At 38.9% G+C, this 24,078-nt stretch overlaps 1 protein-coding gene across 8 annotated transcripts in view; it reads right to left on the bottom strand.

The window, feature by feature from the left end:
• Window positions 1-435: 435 nt before the first annotated feature.
• Rsrc1 (arginine/serine-rich coiled-coil 1) overlaps window positions 436-24,078 on the bottom strand; it is a 377,040-nt gene continuing 353,397 nt past the window's right edge. For 5 of the 8 annotated variants that reach the window (NM_025822.4, NM_001356279.1, NM_001356274.1 and 2 more), the window contains 3 exons: window positions 8,824-8,930; window positions 3,213-3,365; window positions 436-2,618 (listed from right to left, as the gene is read on the bottom strand). In NM_025822.4, coding sequence (NP_080098.1) covers window positions 2,526-2,618; window positions 3,213-3,365; window positions 8,824-8,930 — 353 coding nt within the window. In that variant the 3' untranslated portion in view covers window positions 436-2,525. The remainder of the gene's footprint in view (window positions 2,619-3,212; window positions 3,366-8,823; window positions 8,931-24,078) is intronic. The other 3 variants (NM_001356277.1, NM_001356280.1, NM_001356278.1) reach the window with 1 other exon arrangement.

Below are 24,078 nucleotides of genomic sequence, written 5' to 3'. Positions count from 1 at the left end.
ATACTCAAACTAAGGAGGTAAATGACGTGACCCAAAGCACTCTGCCCCTCATCATCTGGGCCTCCTCCTAACCAGGGAGCGACAGAAATGGTGTTCTTGGTCTATTCTTTCTGACAGTGTACCTAGTGCCAGAAATAAAAGCCTAATTTGCATTAGCACCTATCATTTGCGACTAATCTGTTTTAAAGCACTTTGGGTCACACAGAAGCCAAGCTATTATCGTTAATCAAGCAGCCTGAAAAGGGCTGTTGTGTTGTCCTGGCACATTCCGTGGCCATGTTAAAGATGGCAAAGGCGCTTTGGCACTGTGTTTGATAATGTTCTGTGAAGACTCCTCATTAAATCTGCTTGGCTTCTGTAGGCATATTGTGGTTTTCAGAAAGAACCAGAAGAAAACAAAATTAATGACACGACAAAACGAAGGGAGGAAGCAGTCACAGTGTTCTTTAGGACCAAGTTTATTTGCTTACTTAAAACAAATGAAAACCAAACAAAGCTTGACTTTTTTTATTTTCCACAAAAAGTTTATCTTTAAGATGCAAATTTGTTACAATTCAAGCATCTGTATTTGGTGTACCTGTTATTGAGAAACCTAGGGGGAAGGAATACTAGAAAGTAGATCACAGTATTTTTATTGCAGTATAGATGGAAGAAGTGTGGAAGACTCCCTATGACCCATTGATAGCGTATATCCATTCCTAGATATACACTTCCTAATAGCATGGGAACACACAGTTTACAAATAATATAAAGAATTAAAAAGCAGAATATTTGAGATTAATCCCTTCCGAAATCCCTACTGCATAGCCGTGTTCACATTAACAACCACATGGGCCTCCTTCATTCTCGGCATGTTTATTTGTAGAGCCAAGGAAAATAGCCTTTGCTTAGATCAAGAAAACATCTACATGAAAACAAACATTTTAACATAAACGTTTTTATAGTACTTGCAACTGAGTGTAAGGTCCTGCCACTTTTCATCCTTAACAGAGAAGAGAACTTCAGTAGCTCTAAAGTGTAAAAAAGATGGAATCTAAATGACCTCATGTCCCAGGGCCTTCCCATGGCTGTGCCCTCAGCTCCAGTCTTCAGAGAGTCAGTGTAAAAGCAAGCAGAGAAAAATGGGGAAAAAAGTGTTTGTGCCAGGGGTTGAAATCCCATTTTGTACAGCAAGGCCCATAGCTCTTCCCTCTGGCATGTTTGGTATGGACTTCAGAGATGTCCACGCTTGTCTATTAGAGAATGTCATTCTACACACGACACAGCGGCTTCCTCAGGAGGGGGCAGACACTGCCTAGCAGGAGTGCTGCAAGAGCTCTTATTTCTCAGAAATTCTTTTTCCATCATGACACTGGGTCAGGCACATAGTCTAGCATGGGCATTAAGGTCTGGCTATGAACTGTCTCCAAAAGGCTCAAATGTTTAAAGCCTGGCCGTGTGCTGGTGGTGTCCCGAGACGGTTACCGGAGCATGAGGACTTTATCAATGGACTGCACCATGCACTTAGAGCTGAGTGAGCTACCAGGAGGTAGGGGACAGACTAGAAGCAGGTGGCTGGAGTATGTCCCTGAAGTACCATGGCCTTAGCCCCTGCCTGTCTCTTTGCTTCCCGACAGGCATTAGTGAGTGGCTTTCCTGGGACGTGGCCTCTTGCAGTGTTTCTGCCTGCTACAGGCCTCCACGCAGTGGAGCCAGCTGACCATGGCCTGACATTGCTCAAACTATAAGATGAAATAAAATACACCTTTTCCCTGAAGTTAGGCCAGGTCTTCTGTCACAGCAATGCACAGTGATGACTAAAATATTGGGCATATGATTTCCACAGGTAAAGACTGAAGTCAGGTTACAGGTTTCAAAAGAACGCGTGATACAAATCGATCTCTAAGCAAAAACGATTCCTTTATTTAATGAACATTTAGCCCGAGGTATCCCAATACTTGCTGTGTAGTGTAGACTGGAATTGGGACCTTCCCTCCTAAGCCTCCAAAGGCCTAGGGTTAGAGGACTGAGTCCACACTTGACACAAAACATGTTGCCCTCAAATCTAACATGGGCATTGCTTAGACTTCTTAGCGGACCTTTTATGATACCTAAAAACCTTAAGAAAGGGGAGCTAAGGGATTCAAGAAGGGTTTCATAATACAGGAGATGAAACCTCATTCTCACACTAAATAACATAGCCCTCGTAAAGAAAATTATCTAATAGTTGGTGAAAACCATGACTTTGTAAGAATTGTAATGAGAAACACTACTGAGTGTTCATTTATTTCAACACTAATATTTTTTACTATTCACTTTATTAATAGTGAAATATGTTTTCATGCACTCAGAGCTTTTATAACGGATTCACTGTTCACAATGTTAGATTCAAATTACCACATATTTAGTTGAACATGAGGGAAGAAATGAGATTTCTTTTTTATGTAATTGGCTAAATTATTTTTAAGAGTGAAAGTTAATATTGGTAATATAATTTTACGACCTAAGTTTTCGAGGTTACTGTCAATCCAACCGTAAGTCCGTGCTTAGGCCACGGGACTGCCCATCAGCCTTTCTTGTCGGAGAGCGATTAATCTCTTGAACCACTTTTCTTCAGCCTCGGCCTTTTCAATAAATAGCTACAGGAAGAGAAAGGAGAAGGAACACGTTAGTGTGTGTTAGTAGCTAGGAGCTGATGTGACGGGACATGAATCCCTTGGACAGGATAATCCAAGGGCAACAGTGTGTGCAGCTCAACCCTCGTTGCTGCCTCCTTCACTGCTTAACTCCCACCCACTGTGAGGCCTCACCAGTCATCAAGTACCTGACCCTGACCTGCAACTTCACAGCCTACATCTGCAAGCTCCTTTCTGAGAAACAGTCATGTCATTACGTAAAGACATAGACTATTGTATTAGTGACAGGGTCACAGCTGTTGGGCTAACACTAGAATTTTGACTGTATAAAACTTATCCATTTCAGTTACAAAAAAGAGAACCATTTTCCATCTTTGACCATTTTTCTTAAGTACAAACCAGTTTTGGAAGTCAGGAAACATGTTTATACAACACCAGATTAAAACATATGACAAAGACCATAAGGCTTGAAGTAAGTTGCTCATTTGTAGCCAAGGGAAGCCATGAACTCTTCTGCACTGGTCTTCCTAGAGTCAGGAGGAAGGGACACTGCTTGGGTGGCTCAGTAAGCAGAGGCACTAGGTGTAAGGGTCTCACATTTGGATGAGCTAGAGAATTGTCATCTTGGTACTTGATAGCCGTGGGGATGCTGTCAGGGTCTATTTCCTTTCCAGTGCTGGGTGGCTCAGCAGCTGCGGATGCTGGTCCTGATGCCGCAGTCACATGCTGCACTTCACTTGGTTCTACTGCCTGAAAATGCAACACATGTAACCTGGGCATGCCTCACTTAGAAATCGGGTTTCATAACATATGATACTGAGCAAAGAGAGCACTGCTTGGTCTCTTCTGAGATGACAGTCACCTCAAAAGTTCCACACTCCTGAATGGGAAAAAATGTTACTCAAAGAAAGAAATACAAGTGTGAAGGAAATTTTTAAATTTCCTGTGATCATTATACTTTTTTTTAAGTGAAATCACTGTTTAATTGTTTCTACTGAAATACACACATATGTATATATACATGTATAAACATACACATATTTGGTGTCTAAATTGTAATAATTAAAAAGTTATATTATACTTGTAGGATTAAGTTGGCCTCAGGTATAAGGAAAAATCCATAAGTTATCTTTAAAATACACATCTATTTTTGTTAGCTATAATTCACATACCATACTACGGACTTCAGCTTATCTACACAATTATATAACTGCTATCCTGATCTATTTCAGAATGTCTTCATCATTAATCCTTCTGACAGTCCATATCTACTAGCAATCACTTCCTGTTTCTTCCAACCTCTTGAAGAAAGGGCAGTCAGCTGATCTACTTTGTAGCTGTCTATTCTGTTTTTTGTTTTATGTTTTTTTTTTTTTTTTTGAAACTGGGTTTCTCTACATAGCCCTGGCTGTAGACCAGGCTGGTCTCGAACTCAGAAATCCGCCTGCCTCTGCCTCCCGAGTGCTGGGATTAAAGGCGTGTGCCACTACTGCACAGCTTGTCTCGATATTTTGTGTACAAGGAACCATGCAGTAAGTGGTTTTCATTTAGCTTAGTATTTTAAAGAACCATCAGAGTGATAGCATATCAGCACTCCTGTGCAGTTGCTAAAGAACACACCACTGTATGGATCTGCACACTGATCCTCGCATCATCCACTGGGTAGACTCTTTTAAGATTACTTAAAAGTATTTTGAAATAAAAGCTTTCTAAAAAGGTACATTGTATTCTGTAAGAATAAAGCTAAACTTCTTACTGCCCCCCACCCCAACTGCATGCCGTGTTTGCCATGGCCCATATACAGCACTATGTGCTGGAACACAAAGATGGGTAAATTACTGCTCTTGCCTTGAAGGGAGCAGCGGCATGCGCTGACTCAGGTCAACTTCAATCTTCTCTGACAGAGATGATGGCCTGAGGAGTGACTGATTAGCAGTAAGACAGCAGGAAGTGTATGGTATGAATTAGATAGGAATCTGAAGTTAAAATTAAAATATAATACAGAACAAATGACTAGGAGATCAATTCTCCTTGGTCATCTTTTTTCAACATCTATGGGCTCTATTTTATTTAATTTCTATTTTTTTTGACTTATATCTACTACTTAACACCTATTTTCTGAATGGAGCTCAAAACAAATATTACTATGGAAAATGTATAGAGGATGAGTTATGTATGCATAAATCAAATTTTTCTTAGATTATTTTGTTCTCAATTTGGAGACTTATCAATTTAATTGTCTCATTAAACATTGCTTGGTAAGCCCTAGAGACAAAGGGAGAACAAACTAGAGAAGACCCTGTGCTTACTGGAGAGTTTCGTTGTTGAGTGAATTAATAGATTATAAACAAATATATAACAATAACCACATAATTATTAACCACAGAATATACTCACAAGAAATAAATAATCCCAGGCCTCCTGCTTACACAACAAATGTTTGATAGACGCAACCATCCCTTCATCCCAAATAAACTAGTGCTTAATGGTATGATTCATTCACTATTTTAGGATTTTATTTGATTCAAACTGAATTCATTTCACACTAAAGGAAGCTGGTCTGCATACATAAGAGAGACTTCTACTCTTATAGACAAAATGACCCTGAAGGCTGTATGTATTTCTGGGAGATCATCAAAGAAAAGCAGAGCAGACAGTCTTACAAAGTGAAAAAAGTCTGTGCCACAACCTGCTTCCAAATGAAGGCTTGCTTATCAATACGAAACCTAATAACCAATTATAGTCATGTGAATCACAATGTTAATTTTTATATATATTAAAAAGTCATTACATTTTATTTGGCGTTTTTCTTATATTTTGGAGGCAACATCACCCCTCCCATGCCATCCAGGTTTCAAACATTTGTATATTTCTGATCTACTGAGCCTAGAAGGTATACAGCCCTAGTGATGAAGTTATAATACACATTTATGAACCTGAGTTAGAGGTAGACCCAATATTCTGTGTGAGGGAAAGTGGGACACGCAGTCCAACAAGACTCAAGAACTCAACATTCCGTAGTCCACGCTGCCTCATAAAGTCTACTTGCTGCCATAGAGCTTAGGTGGGGGACGCTGACCACAAGCTGAACTGCCTTAAAAAGATGTGGAGGAGCTGTGGTTTCTCCCTCTTCAGTTACTCTCACCGTGCATTTCCTGTGTGCTTCCACAGTGTGTGCAGTGTACAAGCATGGAGGCTGGGGGACATCTGTCCTGCTCTAGCATGCTCGCCTTATTCCCGTGACAGGATCTCTCACTGAACCTGGAGCTGGTCCAGGAGGACCCAGTAACTTGTGTGAGCTCCACAGCACACATGTGATTACACTTGGCTTCTTTCTGTCATGCCCCTCACCCCCTGTGCTGGTATACAAACACATATCTTTACCCTTGCAAGAAAGAGCTCTTGCCTACTAAGCCATTTCTTCAGCCCAACATTAAAAAAAAGTATAAACTAAAAAGGGTAAATTAATTTGCAAATATGCAAATTAAAATTATCAAAAGTTAGGATTGGAGCATGGAAGTTTAAAATTTTGTGGCTGTAGAATCAATAGATGCTTCTCAGTTAAGTGATGGAAAATGTAAGAGAAAAATTTGGCTCAACCATAGAAACATCTCAGCACAGGACCACAGGACTTCTGCCTTTGTGCAATACTGCCACCTGGTGGTCCAACTGGAAAATGACTTTCCTAATCCTTCAATTAACAGAAATGCCCATGCTGCACATGGTTGTTGTTATTTTTTCATTAATTGATTAATTTATTCACTTTATATCTTGAGTGCAGCCCTACCACTCCTCCAAGTCTCCCCTCACAAGCCATTCCCTTTATCACCGCCCCCCCGCCCCCCCCCCCCCCCCCCGCCCGTACCAACCCACACTGGCACACCAAGTCACTGCACACTGCAGGACTAGACACATCCTCTCCCACTGGGGCTAGACAAGGTGGCCCAGTTAGGGCAACGGAATCCACAGCAGGCAACAGAGTCAGGGGTAGCCCTGGCTGCAGTTGTGGGGACCTGCATGAAGACCCAGCTACACATCTGCTACATATGTGGCACAGGATTATTTACTCTGCTTTTGAACACTGGGGGGATTATCTGCCAGACACAACAGTCTTAAGGCTAAACACTTGGTGCCAAGTTGATGTGGGACAACATCTTAAAACAAGCTATATCATAGCTTCTAAAGATAAGGATGCATCAAGGATCTATGCAGCGTTCTAACTCCTTGGGTAAGGGTTCAGCGTTACACTAGCTAGATCAGCATGCATTGTAGGATACCCAGAGTGTCTAGCATGCCATTGCTATGAGGCATTTTCTTCCCGGTGACAGTTCTCCAGCTTAATCCGCGGAAAGCGGCAATTGAAAAGGCAGCTAAGCATGGACAGCCTTCTTAGAGAAGTAGCTTTGCACTAAGTGCACACCACTATCCAGAGGACGAAGATCTGGGGAGCTGGGCCCTGGTGATTCAGTCCTCAGCAGAGGTAATCGTTGCTATGCAGTGAGGATAGCCCATCATGTCTTCCCAGGACCTGGATGAAATAGTACTCAGGATAATTTACTTCTCTTTGCTAAGTAATCTCCTCATAAATAATTCATCTTCTTAGGCATCCCGAGTCCTTGCCTTACACTGCAGACACAGACATTTCAGACTAGACAGCTACGCCACTTTCTAAGCTAATACATTGTCCCCCATTTTATACTTCAGTGGAGGCTAAATTTATTCTTGTTAGTCCGTCATTGCTCTTCTGATCTTTCTGAAGCATAGTTAGCAACAGCAGTCACGTGCTGGATGGCTAAGACTTTACTGTGTACTCAGAGGTGGGTGCCATCTCCTGAGGCTCTAGCATATTCTCCTGTTAAGAACAACTAATCCTCACCAGGTACACTTTCATGAAAGAAAACGTGAGTTAGAAATAAATGTAAAGAGAAACAAACCTAGAACCAGATAGGAAAGTATTGTAGAACAAAGCCCAGACTGTAGAGTAAGTAGTATTTCCACAAAAAGAAATCACTCTTCGATTATAAGAACATCCAAAAAGAACAGAGAATTCAGAATGAAGTTCAGAAAATAAATACAGTTGACACCAAACCCTCAAACACATTTTTGTTTTTAGGTAAATGAATTTATAGTATGCAAGAATAAGATACTAAGAAAAAATGGACCTGTCTCCATCTCATAGCTGTGGCTTTCAGGAGGTGTGACGAACTAGTACAAGTTCAATACTATAAATACTGAGGCAACACAGGGGCTGTGGATCATCCAAGGCCTGTCTGTACCTGACAAACATCACACACTCAACTCATTCTTTGGAATATTCTATCTTTAAATGTATTAGGTGATTTAAAATTCCAAATCTCTATTACCACCAGAAGTTGTATAGTTAGTGCTTAATCGTTTTGACATATCAGGTTAGTAAACACGAAAAAGCTTTTGTTTGAAAGACAGAAAGCTCCTTGTACTCTTAGTGAGAATTTAAATTGGTACAGTATTTTTGGAGGGTAATTTTTGAAACATTAAATAATGTAAACGTGAACAAGTAGCTTCATCTTATTAAAAACATGTAATATCCAGAATATAACTAGTTATAAATTTGATACCAGAAAAATAAATGACTATCATTAGTATGCTATATAACCTTACCACAGTTGCCCATGTATTAAACTTTAAAATAAATGTAAGCTACAGCTATTGTTTCACTATATCAATGCTACTAAAGGGTACAATGCATTTCCTAGAACATCTTTTCCTTCTAAGGAATGCAGTCTTCTTGATGAGTGAAAGAATAAGCAAAAAATTCAACAGAAATGAAATGGCATCAAAGCTCCTCTTTTCCGAAGCCGACTAAGTGACACACACCTGGGCAAAGACCAGAGATCCACTCTTCTGTTTGAGCAATAGCTTTATCATTTAAAGTCCTTTAATACAATCTATCTAGGAATAACAATTCAAAAAGTATACACACGCATGTGTAAAAAAAACCTGCTTATGCTCATGGAAGGGACATTACAGAATCATATGTGGTGGTATATGGTACCAGAACCATGTTTACAATACATTTTTGTTGATTCGTTCTGTCACCAACACAAGTGACATTCTCTTCCTCATTCATCTACGTATGGGAGGAAGCAGTCAGATCTAAGTAGGACCATGAGTAAGCCCCTCCTTTGGCACCCAAAGGCCTATTCACAGCCTGCCCGTGGACACTTACCTTTTTGACGTCTTTACTTGATCTGAATGTCTGCTGAACAAAAGAATCACTTTCAATTGCTTCGATTTCCTTTACTCTTTTGACTTGTTCTACCAGGGTGGCTTGGTCTGTAAAAGAGAAATGTTAGTGTACTTTAGTACAAGCTTGTTACCAACACTACGCCCATGCACATGGATACACTAAGTTAAGCTGTAATAGGCACTGTTCCACATGAGCTTCAAAAACAAAATATGCCCAGAAACTAAGACTCTCACCTAAAATCTAAAGCTTACTGAAGAGGCACTGCCAATGTGATCTTGGCTAATGTAAGCCCCGTCCCTCTACTTTTAACATCTTATTAGGAAAACACACAACAGGAATGAAGGACAACAAACCCATGCATAACCATCGCCCAGTTTTCAGCCATCACTGCTGTGCATGCCCTTGTACTCTGGGGTGCAAACCTGCAGTGTGTAAAGCAGAGCCAAGAGGAGGACCTACTATACACAAACAAACTCCAGACCCCAGACCATGCGCTGTCTCATCAGCTCTAAGAGACTGAGATGTGACACCAATAGTAACAATGTTGTCATGATCCTGTTGCTCAGGCCTCAGAGTACCAGTAATTAAATATGATCTGCATGCTCCATGTTTAACTTTTCACTGGTATCAAAAGATGTCTTTCTACAGTAGCTTGTTTGAACAAGACACAAGTGAGTACCCACATGACACTTGTGTGTTGACAGGATTTCTCTGTCATGCAGAGCCTCCCACTCTGTCACTGTCACTTGCTTACTGAGCAAGTGAACTACTTATTTCATAGTTTCCTCCCTTCTGGATCTGGCTGGCCTTAAGCTCAATTTATTTTGATCAAAAATAGATCATTTGAGGTTTGGAGAGATGGTTCAGTGGTTAAGAGTCATTGCTGTTCTTGTAAAGGCCCTGCGTTCAGTGGCCAGTACCCACTGGGCAGCTCACAGTTCCAGAGAGCCTGAGGTACGCTCTGCCTTCTGCATGTATCAGGCATGCATGTGGTGGTGCACATACATGCATGCAGGCACTCACATATACATATAAAATAAAAATAAATAAATCTTCCAAACTTATAATTGGTACTGTTGTGTAATTGTCTTACATTAAATCAGGAATCACGCTGACCACCTGTCTTGGTGTTCAGACTGATCAATGGGTCCAAGGTGATGATGTCAATTTGACCTTTCCCATTATAAAGTTCTTCATGAATCTTTCAATTACTGGCTTTAGTAGCATTAATGTTTGCTTCTTAAGTCGATTATTTAATTAGAAGCTATAAAATATAACTTTTCTTGTTGTATTTATTACTTCTGATTTTTTTTTACATGGGGAACATTCTTACATTTAGCTGTCAGTGACTGAAATGCAGCCTGTATTATGGGGTTACTAAAATATTTCTTCTCTAAAATTCTGAGTGTGAGTTCAGGAAAACACATGTGTCTATGGCATGTGCGTGGGGTCCAGAGGAGAACTCCTGGAAATTACTTCTCTCCTTCCACTGTGCGAATCAGAGACTGAAGCTGGGTCACCAGGTTTGTGCGGTAAGCACCTTTATACACTGAGCCTCCTCACCCGCCCCAATTTCTTCTCCTTACTAGTATGTTTGGTCTACAGGTTACCAAAGATGTCAATTACGAGCTCACAATAATATGTAAATAGTTTTAATGATGCTCAAATTGTTCACGTCTGGGTAGCTCGCCCTGCTATGTGATCCCGAGTCGTGAAGCCACGGCATGATATTCCAGGGTTATCTCACACAGTTCCTGCCCCTCGTGATATGATCTACTTCTCCACTCCTTTCGGAAGGGGAAGACAGCAGATCAATAACTTGGCATATTCACCATTGCTGAACTGCCACTGCTTCTCAGTCTTTTTAATGTATGGGGAAAAAAGATATGCTAGGAGAGAAAATTTAGTATGAATATATGCTGATTACTATCAATTAAATTAGCAATTATGATTTTAAATAATTTTATAGTTACGTATCTTCTCATATGCTAAAACATTCAGCATTAACAATATTGTCGAAAGGATTCATTTTCCATTTAGGTATGCATTAGATAAAAAATAAAATGGCAATGATTACTATAAAGCACAAAGGGTATTAATGCATGCTGTTAAAAGTGTTTTTGACCTTAACATGTATTCTGCTGATGAACTGTCAAATCACTATGCTTTAAGTTACTTGAAATAATTCTCTATCTGATTATGCTACTAATTTTATAGAGTTATCTGTTTGCTTCAGTTTATTTTTGAATTTTTACATCTTGCTCTCTGACTAACATGTTTTTAAGTTGTGATGTAGTTTTCTAGGTTAAACTGTAAAACTTAACCATTCAGAAACATTGTTTTTCCTACCCGAGACCCGTCAGTGAATTTAGCTTCCATCGTTTATAAAACTGTAAGAGCTGCGCTCGCATCTCTTCTTCCTGGATGACACTAGTATACTACATCCCTCTTTACTGGGGATGCTTTCACAGCAACTCTCTACCCTTAGAGCGTTCTTTACTATTGTACAGCTATACAGTTATCTGCTTCATAGTTTTATGATGCTTTTATGAATGCTCAAATGATGACTGAGTTACTGAAGTAGTTCTCTTTCATAGATCACATTTTAATAAGAAGGAGGACTCAGGTGTCAATTCTTATTTTTGGGCTTACTTTTCCACATTAGCTGGACAAAAAAAAAAAAAATGTGTGTTGAAACTCTCGCCCACACTGATACCAATCCGTACCAATACCAATCAGGAGCCAATGTAGACTTAACTAAGGCAGCTTGATTTTTTTGGATTTAGACTTTATGGGTAATGGCTGTGGCTAGCTTGCTTAGCTGAGATACCTAGTTTGATGGCTGGCCTTAGGCAAAGGATCTGCAGAGAGTGGCTCTTGCACTCCAGCAGCCCTGGCCTGAATGTGTAGGGGCTGCCACTGAGACAGACATAAAGAACACAAAAGCAAAGGGTAATAAAAATTGATATTGCCTTAAATACCTTGCCTCAACTTTTGGCCAATCATAAGTGATTGGTCTAGTCCCATGCAAGCATCTGTTTACTCAAGGGGAAGATTAGCTCTCCCATTGGAGCCCAGTCTTGGCTCACTGAGAAGCTGTGTGAAGGCTTAGAAGCAAGAGCAGCTGCAGCCTATGTCCCCATTTTTTTGAAGAACACGTTTTCCTGTATAAATTCACGCACTGCCAAAGTGCTGCAAAGCAGCAAATAGCTCCCTTTGCTTTAGTATAAAAGGTTCTCTGGATTTTAATTATGTGATGTACTAAGCATATAAAATGAGAGATTCTTTGTCTGGCTAATGTATTAATATTAATGGATCTCTTAGTAACATGTAATTTTTAAGGTTCTATGCATAGGAAGAATGCGACAGCAGAGAAAAATAACAAAAGAAAGGTACCAACTTTAATGTCTCCTTGAAAACAGTATTTTTTTAAAAAAAAAAAAATCCCAGTTAGTTTTACCAGGATTATTTACTGTCACGAATTCTCAACAAGAAGCCTTATTTCTGACTTCAGGATGCTGCCTCCCACGTATCAGCTACTAGCTCTCTTGGATTTCCTTTCTCTAACTGTCTAACATATTCTCTCATTTGGATTTGCAAAGCACATCATTAGTATTAAATGTCAGAGGTGAACTGAGAAACAGTACTGATCTCTAAAGCTTGTAGTGTTTGTAGCTTTAAATTTGGGAATACAACCAGTGCCTAATATAAATAAGCATGGTATCACAGGCCCGGCCAAAGGGCCAGTATGCTTATTAAAATAGCACTGTAGAAATTATAAAGGAGAGAAGAAAGATTAGAGAAAACAGAACATTATCTTTGTCCTTTAAGAAAAAAATCACCTCGGGACTAACAAGGTGACAGGGCACGGAGGAGAAGGCAGCTTGCCTGATTTACGCTGTGGAAACAAGCCACATGAGTTTCATCTTATAATGCTCAACCCAAACTCAGCAACAATGACACTTAAATTAAAAACAGGAAGATGCATGGGAGATGCAAAATTTCTGCTTTATAATAATAACTCTGCTCTATAGTATCTGAAAACAATAACCATAAAATATTTTAGATTGCATATTCAAAATTCTAGTATTGACATCCACAAATCCAAGTCTTGAGCATCACCTGCAGCTTTAGGAACGACTGTAATGTACCAACAACACATACCATGCTCTTCTGAGTTCAGGTTCTTTGTTACATGTCACCTAAAGAAACTCTGTATCCAGTTAAGAGTGACCAATTGTGTTAACTCCGTTATGTTTTTGCATGCTTACATGAGTGCACAGAATCATCTTATGAGCCACAAAGGAAGAAAGGAAAGGAAAAGTCATTAGAAGCCTGGCTTCATGGTACAGGCTTGTAATCCTAGCTACTTGGAGAGATGAGGCAGGAGAATTGTGAGACCAAGGCTGGATTGGGTGTGGTGAGAGTGCAAGGCCAGCTTGAGTGATATAGTGAACCCCTGACTCAAAGCCAAAGGAAGAGTGAGAGGGTGAGTTCAAATGGCTTAGGGGAGAGAAGTAGGTGTTTCCTGAATTTGATGGTCAGCGTGAAAGACAAAAGTTACTAGAAGAATAACATTAAAGAATGTTTAAAAGCCAGGAAGGAAACACATTCATTAGCACTTAGTGATTTCTACAAGTATATTATTGGTAAATACAACACACACACATATATACACACACTCTCCTAAAAAGGAACCAAAAACCCATTTGAGACAAAAATATCAGTATTAATTATTTTTGCAGAAGGTAATTTTGATTTCTTTTTATGAAAAAGAAATGTTATTACTCTTGATTATATATATATATATGAATATGTATATATATATATATATATATATGCTCTATTTGAAGTTCCTGACAATTTCAATTTCTAATAGCATTTACAAAGTTTCTTTTAAAATATCACCAATTTGTATATCAATGATGATATACAGATTTACACTGTGAAATACATAAAATGAAGTCCAATGCAATTCTTAAACTTCATTTGAAAATAGAGAATTTTAGTTTTCTTTTCCTTTTAAAAATACTTTATTTATTATTTATTTATTTACACTCCCAGTCCACTCTCAAACTGTTCCACATCTCATACCTCCTCCCCACCCCCTGTCACCAGGAGGATGTCCCCACCACCAGTTTTTTGATTACAAACATTAACGCCTCCTGTGCTAGCAGTAACAGGATGGCAACAGCAGATGGCACTATTGCCCAAGATGTCATATTGGGATGAGGACAACTGGTGCTTCAAAGAGATCTTTAACACATGCAAAGAGCTCATTGTCAACTGGTTCTTTCCAGTTATTAATATTTTATGAACTTATCTAAAGTTAAAATGCGTTTTATGTTAACAAAAAATTTGGGTCAGTTGGTCTAGGTTACTGAGTTATTTATGATATTGTTCCAGGAAAATATATTTATACACTAACACTACTGCTACAAATCCATTAATAATACAAAGTATTACCCAATTTCCAGATTAAATTGACTCGGATATTAGCCAGGAATACAAAACAACCATGAGCATCCCGTTTTAAATAAGACAATCAGCATCTGTACTGCAAAGCATTTCCCAGTGCTTTCCAAGGATGAAGAACAAGACAACATACTTGAGTAGGAAAGTTGTTTTCAATAGAACTTGTAGGTAAATAAAATTAGAAAGTTTAAATTATTAAGATAATTTCTTATAAACATAAAATTTACAGTTATTGCTTTGCTTTTAAAAACAATTTATCTTTTTTCTTTTATATAAACTTTATCATAAAAAGTTGCAAAAAAGAAATCACGCAGCAAAATTAAGCAGAGCCAGACTATGAACCAGAACCAAAGGCTAGATAATGTAGTGGAATTCTATGCAGTTACAATAGCCACTTAGGAAGGAAGATGGTAAGCTTCACACCAGATTTTATACTTTTACCACTGGATACATGCTATGCACTTATACATTACATAAACCAATATCTCTTCAATATTTCTTTTAAAAAGAATACATTAGAAACCTATCCAATCTTAACATTTATAAGCTGTTCATAAAACACATTCTTAAAAACAAATTTCCACAAAATTATATCCACAAAGAGCTTGAAAAATCAGAAGACTCCTTAGGTAGAAAGGCCTTGCCTAGAAGCTTCCAGAAGCTGATGCTGTGAACACTGTCCCAAGGGAAGCAGAGGTTCTTCAAGTGGTTTTCACAAGACGTGGCTGGGGGGTGGTCCAGCACAAGCTCACCATATTAAAATACTTCCTCTGGCATGTTAAATGAGACAAATAATTTCAGTGTGGCCATACTATCAAAGAATTTCAGTTAAACATAAAAAGTACAAGCAAATTGGGCCATTGTGATTCATAAAAACAGAATCTTCACTGAATATCTTACTTAGAAAGTTTTCATATCTCTCAATTTTCACTGTCATTTACGGCCATACCTATACATATGTTTTAATGATGCTGTCACTTGCCACTGGTGTGAAGAGAGACCTCTTCCATAATTCACCTGGCTCTTAGCATATGCTGTCTCACACTGATCATGACCTCTGTGTGAGTGGCAGCTCTGTCTCCTCAGTTAAGAGATGACATATCTCTCTGTTACCTTAAGAGCTTAGTTGAGGGTACTGTATTGTTTAGTGAGCAATTAATATATATTTTTTGAATAACTAAAATTCAAGGGGCATTAAAACATTAAAAATAAAATGTGCAAGTGACTTAAAAAAATTCATTGTTTTAGTGTTTATTTTACTTTAGTGTTTGCCTGCATGTATGGCTTGTGCTCAAGGAGGCCAGAAGAGGGCACTGGCTCTCTGGAAATGGAGTTACAGATGATCCTCTATGTGAATGCTGGAAATTGAAGCCAGGTCGTCTGGAAGACTAGCCAGTGCTTTTAACAACTGAGCCATCTCTCCAGCCTCCTAAGCGATAGTTTTAGAATCTGTGGGTTTAGACTGCCTGGGTCAAACTTTCCGTGCTACTTACAAGCTGTCGTAGCCTTGGGCAAATGGTGCAAGCTGTGCAGGTCTGAGTTCTCCTTTCTGGTAGTGAGATAATAATGGGCTACATGTCTTAGGAGGAGTGAAAGTTTCCCTCCCCCTTTCTTCTTTCTGCCTTTCAAATACTTGAGCACATTGACCACATGAGGCATTGCTCTGAGAGTGTATAGTAAGGAGACAAATCATAAACAAATAAGGTGGGTACCCCATGAGAGAGAGAGAGAGAGAGAGAGAGAGAGAGAGAGAGAGATCAGAAAGAAGCTAGGGAACTATGTGAGACAGGGGAAACAGGCAAGAACACCCGGACATTCTGACATTTCAGCAGAAAAGGGTAACACGAAAAAGTAGCCATGAAAATCCTAGTGATACTCCTGCTTCGTGTGAGGTTATTAGATCATGACAAATACTTAGTAAATGCATGTTACTATAGATGCATGCTTAGCGCCATTTAGTTATAGCAGTAAGGACAGGAAAGCTGCCAAGTTGTTTTGACTCTGTGACTGGCTTTGGTTCACTCCTGCTGAGGCGTGGCAGGAAAGACTATGAGAACGAACAGAGAGAGACAAGGACTACTGGAAGGCATTCCTGTGCACATCTCAAAGAAGGTACAAAGGCTACCATGGCTTTATCTGTCCAGGCCACAGTGTGGCCAGGGCAGTGTGGTGAATGGGGAAGCTACTAGATTGTCACAGCTGCCAGGATCCAATACTCTGAGCTATAGGGGGTTTGCCATTTCCCTTAGCATGATCTATCTCAAGTGGAAGAATCTATGTTCAAAGAAAATTTGCTGTAGTTTAATGCACGAAACTTTTGCTTTGTTTGTGATGCCTTTTGAATGGGAACATGATGGAGACAGTTTTCATTTAAATGCCATATGGTACTATGCTGGTATGGGGAGCAGCAACAGGTCAGATTTAAGGCACTTGGGCTAACTACTTTACACTCTACCCATCACAGCTGCTGGGATAACCTGACTATTCTCACTGCAAGATGAAAAACTAAAGCAAATCAGCAACTCAGTCAAGCTCACGTGGGTAGGTGGTGGCAGAACCAACCCTGACCTGTGATTTAGTCATTGCTTCTAAAATGAATTATTTACCCTTTTTACATCACACAATAAATGATTTCTCCTTACTCCTTCCATTTACTAGAAATAACAAATGTCCTTGGGATTGTAATTATTCTGCATTCTAATGCTTATTCACGCAGCAAAACGTTACACAGCTCTGCTTGTAGAAGAGATGTACACACGGTCTTGCTCCTCTGACGTTATTTTGACGTGGGTTATAGAATTGTATTTTCAGAATCTTCTATACTTAAACAGAATTTTAAAGAAATTATTACATCATATTCTTACAACCTTTATAATGAACAAAACTTAAAGTACTTGAGAACCTAGTAGCACTTCCACTTAAGCCTACAAATAACACAAGCAGGAAAAATGTTCACTTCAGATTTTGTTATTTACTGTGTGCAACAACTGTTAGAAAAAAAATCAGTTTCTATGATACTACGCAGTCCAACTATAGTGACTATTGGTTTACGCTTGCTCAAGACATGGTAAACCTGAGTAGTCATGTTTACTTTAATGCAATGATAAGAAATGATCATCTCACCAGAACTACAGAACTAAGGCTGCTGGACAGTTTTATTTTTATTTCTATTTATTTTCATCGCAACAAGGTAGAAGAAAGGCATGCAACTTGAGGAACCCAGATTACTAGATTAGAATAAGGAATCGCAGTTGCTGTCTGCTGTCCATTTTAATTCCAGAATTGTTATTGACTCTAATTAAAATTCTGTAGATGGGAGCCGAATGTTTCTAAGGAACTAAGAGTGAATGCTGTCTGCCAGCCGTCTCCATCCAACACCCTATAACCACACACAGCCCGCCTGTCAGCAGAGTGCTGCAGACATCTCGGGGCACACCACATTTGTCACTGTGGCTAATATCAGAGATACGCAGCTCTTTTTTCTTAGCACACAAAAGCAAGATATGTAATTCAATGCTCAATTTACCCTTGTCTCACAGGAGATTTTTCCCCGCTAATTGATAGAAATTAAGCCATTAATCAAGCCACTAGCCATCATTCAAACCAGGGAAGATGAATACAAACTTTCATCATAACCACCTTCCCCATTTTAGTGTTCATTAGCATTAATTTTTAATGCAATTATGCTATTCTTTTACGCTGAGCTCATAAATTACTGCTCTTTTGTTGCTGGCTGGCCTTGTAAAATCCAAACTAATGCTTTGTGCTCTGATCTTAAAGGCAATTACTAGGTTCTTCTATCTTTTATATCTTTGCATCCTCAATAACCTTTATATATAACTAATATCCATGAGTGACTGTGCCTGTTTTTCTAATGTCTTTGTATAAATCTTGATGTATATACATGTAGTCAAATATAGCTCTAATAAATACACACACACATCACATGCATTATAAAATACAGGTATTCATATAAAAATAACATCTCACAAATTCATACTGACATTTAGGTTCAAATATAAAGTTATCTCTGTGATTTAAGATAAAAATTCAATGCATCATTGTATCAAAGTTATACCTTTCATAACCAATTAGGGAAAACAGGGATATTAATAATGACTGATCAAACATATACAAGAACAACTACCTAAAACAGAATAACTTTAGTTTCAAGATCTTTAGGGTTTTCACCCAGGATAATTGTCTTAGGATAAAATCTTTATATTATACATTTATTTTTATGGTGTTCAGGATCAAATCCAGGGCCTTGCACATGATATGTGCACTTGTCCACGAAGCTACAACTTTAGTCCTAAATATTTATTTAAAATATCTAGAACTTGAATATCAATGAAACAGAGGTGAAGTGTAATAGAAGACTAAAAGATTCATTTGTTCAAAGGTTTATTATAAATACATATAGTAAATCCAGGGCTCATATTTTGCAAAAGGGAAGTTCTGGGTTATTAGTAGATGATGCTAAAATGAAGACATATTTCTCAGAAGAAGCACTGAGCCTACAGATAATGCATGCATCAATTCTCTGTCTCAAATAAGGCAACAGAACACGGGAGTGTCCCACAGCCCACAGCACCAGGGATGTTTACTCACAGGTGCAAAGAGGATTAGAAAAAAAAAAAATCTCAAGGCTGCATTCTTGAGTCATGCAGCAACTCTTTTCTGTCTGTAAGTTATGCTCTGCCTGCACGAAGATTAATGAAGTAAAATTTGCTGAAAATGTTGGTGGTTAGTGCTGGTATTGGCGCTAGTCCTATCAGCTTTGAGCCACACAGCTGCAATGCTCCCCCAATACCCCTGAGAATGAAGCAGGTGGTGGGAAGCACACTCAAGAGCTGACTAAAACAAACATTTGAGTTGCTAGCTTCTTAAGACAGAGAGAGATGATGGTGGCTGGAGTTTGTCTTCTGTTTCCATTCCTGACCAGTTCTTTGTTTTTATTTTTAATACTTTTTTTTTCTGGACCAGGAACAGTGAGGATAGGAGAGAGGTTAATACCTGGGATGCCTTTATGTCATAAGTAGATACTTAACATAATCATATTTGAACATCAAGGCAGTCAGTAGAAAACTATGAATTCTAATATATTTTTTTAAATAAGCATGTTGTATTTGGATCAAGAAACTTAGAAGGAAAAGCTCACAGTGTTAAGTTAGGCCTTACTAAAGCTTATTTTAAAGCTGTAATTTTAAGTATTTATTGTTTATAATACTTACAGTTTTATATTTCTTTTAAAATGCTGTATCACATTGTAGCAAAATGCTATGTTTAAACAAACAAACAAAAAAACCCCAAACAAACAAAAAAACCCAAACCAAAAAAAAAAAAAAAAAAAAAACCAACCCAAAAACCAAAAAAACCCAAAAAGCAAAACTGATGTTTTTTCATTTGTTACCATCCTTAATCTATCTCTTTGAGAAACTAAAATTACGTATAAAAGTTCCAAGATATATATAACTACATAGAATCATAAGTATTTGCCATGAAATAGTATCAGAGATTCAAAGGCTGAGGAAACACCTCGTGCAGTCAGGGGATCCTGTAAATGAAATAAGACAGAAAATGACTTAAACTTTTAAATGGGGGACATTATTGATTACCAAAAGTTAAAAGTTTGGGGATCAAGTGATCCCTCCACTCAGTTCCCACTTGGTAAATGCTAACCCTGGGTAAGTACCACCATGACCAAGATACAGACTGTCTCACAGTCACCAAATGTCATGGTGCTCCTCTTTAGTCAACCTTCACCCCTACCCTGACCCAAGTCATCAGAGTCTGCTTTCTGCCAGTGTACAGTAGTCTGCAATGTCTAGGATTTAATGTAAATGACACACCTGACGTCTTATACTCAGCATGTGTTTGAGCTAAGAACCACATTGTTTTACATGTTTTAGTGTGCTTTGGGGAATGGTGGAAGTCCAGTGAATGGATAACTGTAACTGTTTTCACTCACGTATTCATCAGCAGATACATGCTGTTTCTGGTTTTGTGTAACACAGTTACCATAATATTCATGGATAAAATTTTCCATGGAATTTTGATTTTGTTTTGTGTATGATGTGCGTGTGTCATAGTGTATGTGTGGAGGTAAGAGAACAACTTTCCAGAGGCAGTTCTTTCTTCCTACCAAGGGTTCTAGGACTGAACTTGGGAAATCAGACACGCATGGCAAATGCTGTAACCCTCCTGTGTCATCCAACCGTGTCCTTAAGGACAGTTTTGGCTGATCAATATTATCTTAGCATTGCAGTGGCTAGGATTTATGGAACGTATGCTGAATTGGCAAGCTAGATGCAACTGTAGTTCAACGGTAGAGTGCTTGACTAAAGTCTGAGGTCCTGGATTCAGTCCCTTGCACTGCCACCACAAATCGCCAAACTGTTCTAAAAATCAGCTGTATCACTTTACACTCCCAACACAATATATAAAATAGTTGTTCATTATCTTCATCATTTGGTTAGATTTTAAATTGTAGCATTTTAATTGGAATATAGTGTGCACTGGCTGGTTTTGTGTGTCGACTTAACACAGGCTGGAGTTATCACAGAGAAAGGAGCTCCAGTTGAGGAAATGCCTCCATGAGCTCCAGCTGTGGGGCATTTTCTCAATTAGTGATCAAGGGGGAAAGGCCCCTTGTGGGTGGGGCCATCTCTGAGCTGGTAGTCTTGGGTTCTATAAGAGAGCAGGCTGAGCAAGCCAGGGGAAGCAAGCCAGTAAAGAACATCCCTCCATGGCCTCTGAACCAACTCCTGCTTCCTGACCTGCTTGAGTTCTAGTCCTGACTTCCTTTAGTGATGAACGGCAATGTGGAAATGCAAGCTGAATAAACTCTTTCCTCCCCAACTTGCTTCTTGGTCATGGTGTTTGTGCAGGAATAGAAACCCTGACTGAGACATAGTGAGATCTTAGTGCTGTTTTAATTTGTATTTTTCTGGATGATTAATGATACTGAATTATTTCATGCAATTTTGGCCACTCAATAACAGAAATGTATGTTAAAATCTTTTGTTCATTTTAAAATTGTAATTTCTTATTTTCCTATCATTGAGTTATAAAGCTTAAAAGTTATTTTAAATGTGTCTCTAGGTTACTGTATACACCTTAAGTATTATTTGTGGAACTTTTTGTACAGTAAGTGCTGACATTATGGGCTCTTTTTCCATGTTGAATACAATTAATCAGGTTGATTCAAGAAAATGAGAGTCTCATTGTTGATAACTTTAGATAAGTTTTATTTCCTTGATGATGCTATGAATAATTATGATAAACCAGTCACCTGAATTATATGTGTAGCTGAATTTTAAAAATTAACATATTTTGGCAAGATTACCAATTAGTTTACATTTAACAAATTAAGAGAGGCCCATTGGACTTGCAGACCTTATATGCCTCAGTACAGGGGAATGCCAGGGCCAAGAAGTGGGAGTGGGTGGGTAGGGGAGTGGTGGTGGGGGAGGGTATGAGGGACTTTTGGGATAACATTGGAAATGTAAATGAAGAAAATACCTAATTAAAAAAATTTAAAAAAGGAGCAGTAAACTTTTCAACTGAAAAAATTCTAGATCAATAATGATAACATCCTTTAAAAATGGTAAAAATATTCCATATTTTAATCTATTTATAATACAATTTGGTATCAGTAAAGAAAGCAAGTTTAAGCTTTACATTAATTAGCTCAAAGAAACTGAGGCATACACAGTGCTCTGATAATGAGCAGGGTATAAGGAAGACACAGGGAATGAAAGATAGGGAATGAGAAGCATTCTAGTCTTTCTCAGAGGCTTTGGGGCAAAATCAACTACAGGAACAAATTATTTCCAATATTGACCATTAATTTGCTTTTTGCTAATAATATTTTCAAGATAAAAACAATACCTTAAGTTATGAAACACATAGTAGGGAAGTTCTTCCCTATTGTAGGTGAGCTATGTCAGAAAAGTTTGCTCTAAGTTTGAGATTCCCAGTTACACTGCACAGCTACCCAAGTTTGACCATGGCACTCCATTCTTCTGCATTAGGATATGGTATTGCTCCAGTGAACGTGTGCCCTCTGCATAAGGGAAGCAGGTAGGCCTGTAAAAGAGAGGAGTTTGTTTTTCCATAACTGAAAACAGGGCTTTGTAGGACTGACAGATCTGTAGAGAGGAGATGACAATGGGTGGCAGACTCTGGGAACCAATAGGACAAGGAGGGTTGTGATGGAAGCAATAAAGTGCTGAGGTGACCTGAGTCCTTTCAACAGCTTGATGCTCACAGGTCCAACTGCGGGCAGCGAGTGTGGGAAGACAGTAGTTCTAGGGCCTGATCTCAAAGCACAGCAACATAATTCGTGAGCCCTACTAACACTTTCAACTTTTAACTCTTAAGGATTTACGTTACACATTGATAATAACTGATGCTCAGATGACACATGATCTCTGGAGAGGACAAGGCAGCAGTGTTAGTGGCAATCACTCTCTGAGTATCAAAGTCTCAGCAGAACTCTGTAATGAGTGTACATAAGTGGACAACCATGGAAACGTCCTACGGTACACACTTGTGTCAGTGGACAGCAAGTCCGCACTCTAACCCTGGAGGAAACAGTGAGAAAGGGAGAATAACATTCTGATCTGCAACATTAAACCTATATGTTCACATACATATGCATGTATGCATCCACATGCATGCATGATATACTCCAGGACTACTCAGATTCATTTAATTACTACAAACTATCATATTACAGTGTAGGTATTGAAAACAAACCTTTGACAATGAAACCACTGCAAATCTACAATTAATTTTAAAACATTTCAAGAAGAGATTTTACAAGCTGACTCAGGGCTTGATCCTGGCAGCAAGATGGACAGAGGGTCAATAATCCAAGAGCAATGAGACAGCGATTAGCAGACAGTAAAACAAGTCCCTGGAAGCAATTACTGTGCAACGTGCCTGAAAGCCATTTGACCAAAATGCTCGGAAAATGGACTTAGAAGGTAAATTTCAGTGTCTCCCTCCAACCTCACAATTTTGTATAAGATACACACTCACCCAAATTACTAACTACAAAAAAGTCTTTGTTCAAACATACATGACTGCAGAAGGGAGAATTCCACTAAGGTCAGTGTTCCTTGGGCGATGACTGCTGAGAGAGCGCATTGTGTCTGTTTAGGCAGAGACACTGCTCAGCTGTAAGGGTAAAGGAAACCTGGCCTAGGACAAAAGCTTATCAATTGTGCTGAGATTCGTTACAAAATTGAAGTGGGGAGACCAGTGTGAATTGGGGGTCTGAACAATCTGCTTTAATATCTAAAAAGAATAGTGCTGTGTCCTACCAAACACTCAGAAACCAGGGGACCTGCTGAATGAGGAGATGAATTGTTGGAGACATCAGGGGGTATGGCCAAAGAACTATTCTTTATTAGGGAAGAAAACTCCGAAGAATCGCTTTCTTTTGTAAAATATTGGGAATAGAAAGTTATTAATCTCTTATGAAAAATTATAGAGCACATATCTTTTCTTTCCTTTTAAATTTTTTTAATTAGGTATTTTCTTCATTTATATTTCCAATGCTACCCCAAAAGTCCCCCAAACCCTTCCCCCTACTCCCCTCTCCCCCACTCCCACTTCTTGGCCCTGGCGTTCCCCTGCACTGAGGCATATAAAGTTTGTAAGAGCAATGGGCCTCTCTTCCCAATGATGGCCGATGAGGTCATCTTCTGATAAATATGCAGCTAGAGACACGAGCTCCGGGGTACTGGT

This window comes from Mus musculus, chromosome 3, assembly GCF_000001635.26.
Source record: "Mus musculus strain C57BL/6J chromosome 3, GRCm38.p6 C57BL/6J".
In the NCBI taxonomy this organism is placed as follows: Eukaryota; Metazoa; Chordata; class Mammalia; order Rodentia; family Muridae; genus Mus; species Mus musculus.
The sequence above is the reverse complement of the archived record's forward strand: the minus strand, read 5'-3'. Positions and strand labels throughout refer to the sequence as shown.